Here is a 10,837-nt window from a genome sequence, read left to right as displayed (position 1 = left end):
CAAAACCCCCAATCCAAGTTACACTTAATTTGCAAATGATTGCCAACTAATCATGATTTGACTGAAACACTTAAATCTAAGATATATCACGAAATTCAAATCACAAGAGGCTAAACATTTTCTCTAAAAGATGAAATTAACGTCTGATTATTAATGGGAATATATGCGCAGTGCTTTAAAAAATAATACATTTTGATGATTAGAAACGTTGAAGAGTTCGCACTTAATTGAAATATGGCCATATTCATTATTTAATTAATTGATTCGCTTCAATGTCTTAAATAAAACTTATTCTCAAAACACCCAAGACAGAAGTTTTGTCATAGCCTATTTGGGCATGGGCAGCGCTGTTTATAGATATGTTTATTACCATTCTGTTGCGAGGGCAACAGACATTGCAACAAGAAATACAAATTTAGAATGTGTATGTTGTCAGATTTGAACGAATTTCAATATTATTACAAACGTTTTATTTTTATTTATAGATCAATTTAAATGCAGAATTAAAAAATGCTAAGCCTGCCCATATATGGATCAAATCTCTTTGAGGATAATAGTGACTGAAAATACTTATAAGCTGGTCTACGTTTTTTTGCTCACCTGCTGGCTCTCAAAGGTCCAGGTGCTGTCGGGTAGAGACGCATCCAGAACACTGATCACCTCATTAAAGTCAGTGGTGCTGCTGGGTTTAATCAAAGTGAAATCACTGTACTCTGACATTGGAGACATTGGAGACATACAGGACCTGAAGGACTGACCCTGAGACAACATGTCTCCTCCCAGGACCTCCACGTACTTTATAGGTCCGTCAGTGTTGAGCTGAATCTGCAGGTTTCTTTTGGGGTTCTTGTAATTATCAAAGTCCGTCCGTGTCATGCAGCAACTACCGCTACTGCTGCTGTTCCTCATGCATTTAACCGCTAAGATGAGAAAAGTCACCAGAGACAGCACGGACACCGAGGCCAGAGAGAGAATCAAATAAAGGGTGATTCTCCCAGTTTTCTTGATGGGCTCGGTCACTTTCTGTCGGAGGTCTAAGATGGGCTCATGGAGGCCGTCCTCCAGCAGGATGGACACCGTGACGGTGGCGGACTGGACCGGTTCTCCGTCGTCCTTGATCTCTATGAGCAGCCTCTGAGAGGAGTCGTCCTGCTCGGACACAGCGCGTTTAGTCCTCACCTCCCCTGTGTACAGATTGACAGTGAACAGAGACGCGTCTGTGGCCTCCGCCAGTTTGTAGGAGATCCAGGCGTTATGGCCCGAGTCAGCGTCCACGGCCGTCACTTTAGTCACCAGGTGACCCGCTTTAGCGGAGCGAGGCATCCTCTGGTGAGAGAGGGAGCCCAGGGCAGCGGAGGAGGGGTAAATAACAGCGGGGGCGTTGTCGTTCTGGTCCAGGATAAAAACATGGACAGTGGCGTTGCTGCTGAGAGACGGAGAGCCCTGATCCTTTGCCTGAACCTGAATCTGAAACACCTTCAGTTTCTCATAGTCAAACGAGTGCATGCTGTAGATGCTGCCGTTATCTGAGTTAATGTAAACATACGATGAGACAGAAACATCCTGCACTTTAGAGTCCAGTATAGAGTAAGAGATTTTGGCGTTTTCACCAAAGTCCAGATCAGATGCTGACACTGAGTACAGTATAGAGCCTGGTACCCCATTCTCTTTTAAATACACAACATAGGTGGGCTGAGTGAATACAGGTGGGTTGTCATTCACATCAGTAACATTGACATTTATAGTCTTTTTAGTTGACAGAGGAGGAGAGCCTAAATCGGTAGCTGTTATCTCAATGTTATACTCTGAGAACCTCTCTCGGTCTAAAGCAGTACCGGTAACCAGCGCGTAATTATCAGAAAAAGAGGGTTTCAGATTAAAAGGAGAACTCTTGGGCAGCTGTAACGTCACCTTACCGTTGTCACCGGAGTCAAGGTCTCGGGCACTGATTAAAGCTACTACAGTACCACTTGGTGCATCCTCAGGCACAGAGTTTGGTTGAGAGGTCAGAAATATACTTGGAGCATTATCGTTAACATCTAACACTTCAACATGAGCAGTGCAATGCCCCTCCATTCTCGGAGTCCCTCTATCTCTTGCGCTAATGTCTATTTCAAAATTTGCATTTGTTTCAAAATCTAGTTTCCCTGTAAGACGTATTTCCCCGGTTAATGAGTCAATATCAAACACAGATAGTACAGTATCTGGTGTGTGAGTTCCAAATGAGTACTCTATTTCTCCATTAGGACCTTCGTCAATATCCTTTGCTGTTAGTTTAAGGATGGATCCACCTTGTGCACTATTTTCGCGTATAGAGACTTTGTAAACATTTTTCTCAAATACAGGAAAATTATCGTTAATATCAAGCACATTTATGGTTATCAGAGAGGTCCCAGATTTCACTGGGTTCCCCCCGTCTATAGCTGTTAGATGAAGCTGATGAACAGGCTTTCTTTCTCTGTCTAGAGATTTAGACAAGACTAGTTCTGGGACTTTCCTCCCACCAGACACCTCTTTAATCTTCAAACTAAAAAACTCGTCTTTACTCAAAGTATAGGACCTCACTGAATTCACTCCGACATCAAGATCTTGCGCGGTCTCCAAAGGAAAACGTGCCCCTGCCGCTGTCGACTCTGCTATTTGTAATGTTATATCTTGCGAGGGGAATCTTGGAGAATTGTCATTGATGTCTTGTATTTCCACCTCAACTCGGTGCAATTGTAACGGTTTATCAATGACGACCTGCAGAGTCAACACACAGCTGGCGCTTTGTCCACATAGAGTCTCTCTGTCTATCCTGTCATTCACCACCAGCTCGCCCTTCCCCGCATCAACAGTGAAATACTGCTTATCAGCCTCAGAGGCGACACGCAGCTTACGATCAAAAATGTCTGATAGCCCCAAATCAAGATCTTTGGCTAGATTTCCTACCACAGAGCCCTGTTTCAGTTCCTCCGGGATGCTGTAACGAGTCTGTCCGTTTATTGTAGTCCACAAAAGAAAGAAATTATGCCACCAAAGCGCAAGCCATCTCCAGTCTCGGTATCCTATTGTCTTTGTCATCCTTCGTCCGTTAGAATTATTTCCCACTGAGTTTATCGAAAAGCAGATAGTTACCATCCATTGCCATAAAGCATTAATCCAAAACAAAAATCCAAAATAGGTTCATACCGAAAACTAAACAAAGATGTTTTCCTTTTTAATTCGGAAAAGAGCATCGTTCCCTCTCGTTCAGCTGGGTGCAATGTAACTGTGTACGATGCTGAGGCTGCGTGGGGGAGGGAGTAGATCTCTTTGTACAATTCTGAATCCTATTGGAGCACCATATTCATCTCTACCATCCTATAAGAAGGGGGGTGAGCAGTGCTGTTAAAGACACAGCCGGCCTTGATGGATTCAGAGTTTGTGAAATAAATATGAAGAGACAAGTACGACGTCGCCAGTAATGTTAATGCAAATACAATGACATATGATAATGACAACACAAATACCGTCTGCATTATGGTTATTTCAACTTTTGATAAAACAAACTATTTGAATGACGAAAAAGTGATAATATTGTGCACCGTGCATTAGCAATTTAGCCCTGTTATAAAGAAGCCTATTGAGTGTGTCGCTGTCCAACTGTGTGGTGCTGAAACAAAATGCCATTCATACAACTACAAAGGGAGAACTCCAGCAACCTTCAAATGCGATACCATGAAAACAGTGTTAACTGCATAATCTGCATGTTGGCACAATGTAGAACTTTGAAGCAATATCCAATTTTTGGAAGGTTAAAAAGTTTAAATCCCCTTTGCAAACTAAAAGTACGTAAGCAACAGAAGCCTAGCATGTAATGTTTTTGATGTTTTGACAAAGATGCTGGGTTGAAATGATGACTGAGTGATGAACATCTCAATATCTTGTTTGCATTATCAAACTGAAAACACCTGAACGAAATGATCATAACATGACAGCATGTACAAATATAAGTGTAAACTACGGATAGGATCACCAAGGGGAAATATCACCAGAACGCCCAACAAAAGTTGAGCCTAGGAACGCAGCTATGAAAACAAATGAAAACAAATTATAATAAACAACAAATGCTTGTGACGGATAACTTCTACCCAGAACCACAAAACAGCATGTTATCAAAGGACAGTAAAATAATAAAGTTACACAAATGTATACAACGATATATAATTACACAGTGGGTCTACTATGCTTTCTGCTCACCTGCTGGCTCTCAAAGGTCCAGGTGCTGTCGGGTAGAGACGCATCCAGAACACTGATCACCTCATTAAAGTCAGTGGTGCTGCTGGGTTTAATCAAAGTGAAATCACTGTACTCTGACATCGGAGACATGGGAGACATACAGGACCTGAAGGACTGACTCTGAGACAACATGTCTCCTCCCAGGACCTCCACGTACTTTATAGGTCCGTCAGTGTTGAGCTGAATCTGTAGGTTTCTGTTGGGGTTCTTGTAATTATCAAAGTCCGTCCGTGTCATGCAGCAACTACCGCTACTGCTGCTGTTCCTCATGCATTTAACCGCTAAGATTAGAAAAGTCACCAGAGACAGCACGGACACCGAGGCCAGAGAGAGAATCAAATAAAGAGTGATTCTCCCAGTTTTCTTGATGGGCTCGGTCACTTTCTGTCGGAGGTCTAAGATGGGCTCATGGAGGCCGTCCTCCAGCAGGATGGACACCGTGACGGTGGCAGACTGGACCGGTTCTCCGTCGTCCTTGATCTCTATGAGCAGCCTCTGAGAGGAGTCGTCCTGCTCGGACACAGCGCGTTTAATCCTCACCTCCCCTGTGTACAGATTGACAGTGAACAGAGACGCGTCTGTGGCCTCTGCCAGTTTGTAGGAGATCCAGGCGTTATGGCCCGAGTCAGCGTCCACGGCCGTCACTTTAGTAACCAGGTGACCCGCTTTAGCGGAGCGGGACATCCTCTGGTGAGAGAGGGAGCCCAGGGCAGCGGAGGAGGGGTAAATAACCGCGGGGGCGTTGTCGTTCTGGTCCAGGATAAATACATGGACAGTGGCGTTGCTGCTGAGAGACGGGGAGCCCTGATCCTTTGCCTGAACCTGAATCTGAAACACCTTCAGTTTCTCATAGTCAAACGAGTGCATGCTGTAGATGCTTCCGTTATCTGAGTTAATGTAAACATAAGATGAGACAGAAACGTCCTGCACTTTAGAGTCCAGTATACAATAAGAGATTTTGGCATTTTCAGCAAAGTCCAGATCAGATGCTGATACTGAGTACAGTATAGAGCCTGGTAGGCCATTCTCTTTTAAATACACATTATAGGAGGTCTGGGTGAATACAGGGGAGTTGTCATTTACATCAGTGATGCTGACAGGTATCATTTTCTTACTTGATAGAGGAGGAAAGCCTGAATCAGTGGCTGTTATCTCTATATTATACTCTGAGAACCTCTCTCGGTCCAACACACCACTAGTAACCAGTGCATAATTATTAGAGAAGGATGGTTTTAAAGTGAAAGGAGAACCTCTGGGTAGTCGCAGTGTCACTTTACTATTATTACCAGAATCAGCGTCACGTGCGTTGACCAATGCCACCACTGTGCCACTTGGTGAGTCTTCACGCACAGGCTGTGGTTCAGAGGTGAGAACAATTTCTGGAGTGTTATCATTAACATCTACAACTTCTATCTGTAGACGACAGTGACTCTCCATCCGAGGAAACCCCTTGTCCGTCGCAGTTATTTCAATTTTGTAGGACGTGGATTTTTCATAATCCAAGGCTCCTTTCAAATGTATTTCCCCTGTTAATGAATTGATTTCAAATATTGATAAGACTGATTCCGGTGTCCGCAAGGCAAAGGAGAATTCAACTTCTGCGTTAGGACCCTCGTCAGCATCAGTTGCTGCAATTTTGATAACAAACGTATCTTTTGCAGTATTTTCCCCTAACATCATTTTATATGTACTTTTATCGAAAACGGGAAAATTGTCATTTACGTCGAGCACTGAGATTGTAATCTGTGATGTTCCAGACATGACTGGGTTTCCCCCGTCTAATGCAGTCAGTAGCAGCTGATGAACTGCTTTATTCTCCCGGTCAAGGGTCTTCTCTAACACTAACTCCGGAACTGTTTTGCCATCTTCAACTTCCTTCATTTTTAATGTAAAACAGTCGTTTTTCGTCAAAATGTAGGATTTAACTGAATTACTGCCAACGTCAGAATCTTCGGCAGCCTCCAAGGGAAAACGAGTTCCCACTGCTGCCGTTTCAGAGATTTGTAAAGACAGTTCTTTTGTTTGAAAAATAGGCGAATTGTCATTTATATCTTTTATTTCTACCTCAATCCGATGTAAACTGAGCGGGTTTTCAAGAACAACCTGCAGAGGCAACACACAGCTGGCGCTTTGTCCGCATAAAGCCTCTCTGTCTATCCTGGCATTCACCACCAGCTCGCCCTTCCCCGCATCCACACTGAAATACTGCTCATCAGCTTCAGAGGAGACACGCAGTTTACGATAAAAAATGTCTGATAGTCTCAAACCAAGATCTTTGGCTAGATTTCCTACCACAGAACCCTGTTTCAGTTCCTCCGGGATGCTGTATCGAGTCTGTGCGTTTATTGTACTCCACAAGAGAAAGAAATGATGCCACCAAAGCGCAAGCCATCTCCAGTCTCGGTATCCCATTGTCTTTGTCATCCCCGATCCGTTAGAATATGGTATTTCCCATCGAGAAAGTCGAAGTTAATCTCCAGTTCCAACGATCATTAGATATTCCCATAAAAATATGTGAAGCATTTTTGTTCATGTTTGAAGCTTAAATTAACGATTTCTTTTCAGCTCTGGGATGTGAGCGCATCACCCAAGATCCTCCAGCTCTTTGCATTGTTAACAGCTACAGTGCTGAGGCAGCAAGGGGGAGGGGATAGATCTCTTTGTACAATTCTGCATGCGATTGGTGCACAGCATCCATCCCTATCATCCAATAGGAGAGGGACTGAACAGTGCTTTTGCTGCGCGTATTAGAATCGTTCTAGATGTAGTGCTGTGTGTAAAAGTCATCAGATGCATGTCATTCCTGTGCCTTAACAACTGCGTCGTTCAAATAATATGCCAAGAAAAGAATATTAGCTGAAGTAAGCCAAGTAAAAAATCCATCCTCTCTAACAAAGCATAAGAAATGTTAAAGTCGTTCTTGAACTCAGATATCACTAGTTCAGTTTATATAAAAAAATATATAAAATGTCTGCCACCATAATAATACAAAAGCCATATTTTATATATGTCCGCACATATTGATTTAGTTCTCTAATCTTTGGAAATTACAAGATGTTGAAGTTTTGACATTGTGAGTTGATGCTGAATATATGCAATTATTGATGCACATAGTTAATAACAGCGTTATGAGTAAGTGTACACTTATACACAGCATATGAGACTGATAAAACAAGGCTGGCCTGCTTTCAGTTTTTACCATGCAAACAAGATTATCAGACGAAAAACAAACATCACGATGTGATTCAAATATGGAAATCTAACAAACTATGAAGGGGACATTACAATAAACTGTCTTCTGCTCACCTGCTGGCTCTCAAAGGTCCAGGTGCTGTCGGGTAAAGACGCATCCAGAACACTGATCACCTCATTAAAGTCAGTGGTGCTGCTGGGTTTAATCAAAGTGAAATCACTGTACTCTGACATTGGAGACATGGGAGACATACAGGACCTGAAGGACTGACTCTGAGACAACATGTCTCCTCCCAGGACCTCCACGTACTTTATAGGTCCATCAGTGTTGAGTTGAATCTGCAGGTTTCTTTTGGGGTTCTTGTAATTATCAAAGTCCGTCCGTGTCATGCAGCAACTACCGCTACTGCTGCTGTTCCTCATGCATTTAACCGCTAAGATGAGAAAAGTCACCAGAGACAGCACGGACACCGAGGCCAGAGAGAGAATCAAATAAAGAGTGATTCTCCCAGTTTTCTTGATGGGCTCGGTCACTTTCTGTCGGAGGTCTAAGATGGGCTCATGGAGGCCGTCCTCCAGCAGGATGGACACCGTGACGGTGGCGGACTGGACCGGTTCCCCGTCGTCCTTGATCTCTATGAGCAGCCTCTGAGAGGAGTCGTCCTGCTCGGACACAGCGCGTTTAGTCCTCACCTCCCCTGTGTACAGATTGACAGTGAACAGAGACGCGTCTGTGGCCTCTGCCAGTTTGTAGGAGATCCAGGCGTTATGGCCCGAGTCAGCGTCCACGGCCGTCACTTTAGTCACCAGGTGACCCGCTTTAGCGGAGCGGGACATCCTCTGATGAGAGAGGGAGCCCAGGGCAGCGGAGGAGGGGTAAATAACAGCGGGGGCGTTGTCGTTCTGGTCCAGGATAAAAACATGGACAGTGGTGTTGCTGCTGAGAGACGGAGAGCCCTGATCCTTTGCCTGAACCTGAATCTGAAACACCTTCAGTTTCTCATAGTCAAACGAGTGCATGCTGTAGATGCTGCCGTTATCTGAGTTAATGTAAACATAAGATGAGACAGAAACGTCCTGCACTTTAGAGTCCAGTATAGAGTAAGATATTTTGGCGTTTTCACCAAAGTCCAGATCAGATGCTGAGACTGAGTACAGTATAGAGCCTGGTACCCCATTCTCTTTTAAATACACATTATAGGAGGGCTGGGTGAATATAGGGGGGTTGTCATTCACATCAGTGATGCTGACAGGTATCATTTTCTTACTGGATAGAGGAGGAGAGCCTGAATCAGTGGCTGTTATCTCTATATTATACTCTGAGAACCTCTCTCGGTCTAAAGGACCACTGGTAACCAGTGCGTAATTATCAGAAAAAGACGGTTTAAGAGTAAAGGGAGATTTTTTTGGAAGTGTTAACGTCACTTTACCGTTATCACCGGAATCAAGGTCACGGACGCCGAGTAAAGCCACTACAGTCCCACTGCGAGAGTCTTCGGGCACAGAAGTAGGTTTCGAAGTCAGAACAATTTCTGGAGCGTTATCATTTACATCTAAGACATCCACCTGCACAGTGCAGTGACCCTCACTCTTTGGCAAGCCTTTGTCTTTTGCACTAATGTCTATTCGATATGAGGGTTGAGTTTCGTGGTCCAGCTGGTTTTTCAAAAATATATCTCCCGTTACAGCATCGATATGAAATAATAACAACACCGCTGGTGGTGTGTGTACACCAAGTGAGTACTCAACCTCTCCATTTGGACCCTCATCTATGTCAGTGGCTTTTGTTGTAATTACAAATGAGCCATTTGCACTGTTTTCTTGAACAGCAACTTTATAGAAAGTATTTTCGAATAACGGCACATTGTCATTATTATCAAGCACATTAACAGTTATTTTTGAAGTTCCAGTCTTGACCGGATTTCCTCCGTCCACAGCAGTAAGAAATAAATAGTGAATGGCTTTTTTCTCACGATCCAATGATTTATTCAATACTAACTCTGGTATTTTACGGCCATTTTCAATTTCTTTAACTTTTAAGGTGAAGCAATCATCTTTGCTTAATGTGTACGTTTTTAACCCGTTACTCCCAACATCGGGATCCTCTGCGCTCTCTAAAGGAAAACGCACACCTACGACGGTGGATTCAGCAATTTCTATTATGTGATCGCTTTTGAGAAAACTAGGAGCATTGTCATTTACGTCTCTTATTTCCACTTCTATTCGGTGTAACTGTAGCGGGTTCTCTATTACAACCTGCAGAGGTAGTATACAGCTGGTGCTTTGTCCACATAGAGTCTCTCTGTCTATCCTGTCATTCACCACCAGCTCGCCCTTCCCCGCATCAACACTGAAATACTGCTTACCAGCCTCAGAGGCAACACGCAGCTTACGGTCAAAAATGTCTGATAGTCCCAAACCAAGATCTTTGGCTAGATTTCCTACAACCGAGCCCTGTTCCAGCTCTTCGGGGATGCTGTAACGAGTCTGTGCGTCTATTGTAGTCCACAAGAGAAAGAAATGATGCCACCAAAGCGCCCACCATCTCCAGTCTCGGTATCCCATTCTCTTTGTCATCCCCGGTCCGTTACAATACGACGTTATTTCCCATCGAAATATTGTTCAGAATAAAGAGGTCAATGTGAAAATCCATCAACGATAAACTTGCTGTAATCCAGAAATATCCATTTAAATATATGCAACATGAGAAGCAGATCAAAGGTATATTATTTAGTCTGAGTATTTAAACGCATCCTCCTCTCATCTCGGGCTCGAAGCAATGTACTGGCTACAGTGAGGATGGATGGGGGAGGGAGTAGATCTCTTTGTACAACTACCAATGCTATTGGTGCACAGCCTCTACCCAACATCCAATAGGATCGAAATAGCAATGTGTTCCAGACGCAGCACTGCAATTCATAACTCTATGAGCTTGCACAATGCGGTGCTTATGCCAATAAGCAATTTCAATTCAGACAATATTTGTCTATTCATTTAGATTGTTATGATTTCAAACTTTCATGTAAATTCATTTATACTGCAATTTCTATTTAAACATTTACCTCCGTTTTGCCAAGTGTCCAAAATTAAATCAACACTCAAATACAAGTACTTAAATTGAACACTAAACTTTAAGGAAAAGCTAATATTTTAATAGAGTAGTTTGTAATATGAATCATTATTGCTTATTTTGCGTAGCTGTTTGAGTCAGAAAATAAAAAAAGCACTAACTCTGAAAACGTGGAATGTGCTAAAGCAGCATTCATATTATTTTATTTTATTAATTCATACTATTTTCAAAGATGCGCAGGTGTTTGAATATGAAGTCACAATGTCCAGTTGTACGTTTGCAGGAATATCATTGCTATGAGAGAAAACATGTAAG

General features: G+C 43.0%; 1 protein-coding gene across 1 annotated transcript; it reads right to left on the bottom strand.

Moving 5' to 3' along the window:
* Positions 1 to 582: 582 nt before the first annotated feature.
* LOC306702524 (protocadherin gamma-C5-like) lies at positions 583 to 6,684 on the bottom strand (the record flags this gene model as incomplete). The annotated part of the gene is made up of 2 exons (XM_079168161.1): positions 583 to 2,742; positions 6,364 to 6,684. 2 exons carry the CDS (start codon positions 6,682 to 6,684, stop codon positions 583 to 585), a joined length of 2,481 nt encoding a protein of 826 aa, XP_079024287.1.
* Between the last annotated feature and the right edge of the window lie 4,153 nt (positions 6,685 to 10,837).

This window comes from Pholis gunnellus, assembly GCF_910591455.1.
Source record: "Pholis gunnellus genome assembly, chromosome: 10".
Classification (NCBI taxonomy): Eukaryota; Metazoa; Chordata; class Actinopteri; order Perciformes; family Pholidae; genus Pholis; species Pholis gunnellus.
The sequence above is the reverse complement of the archived record's forward strand: the minus strand, read 5'-3'. Positions and strand labels throughout refer to the sequence as shown.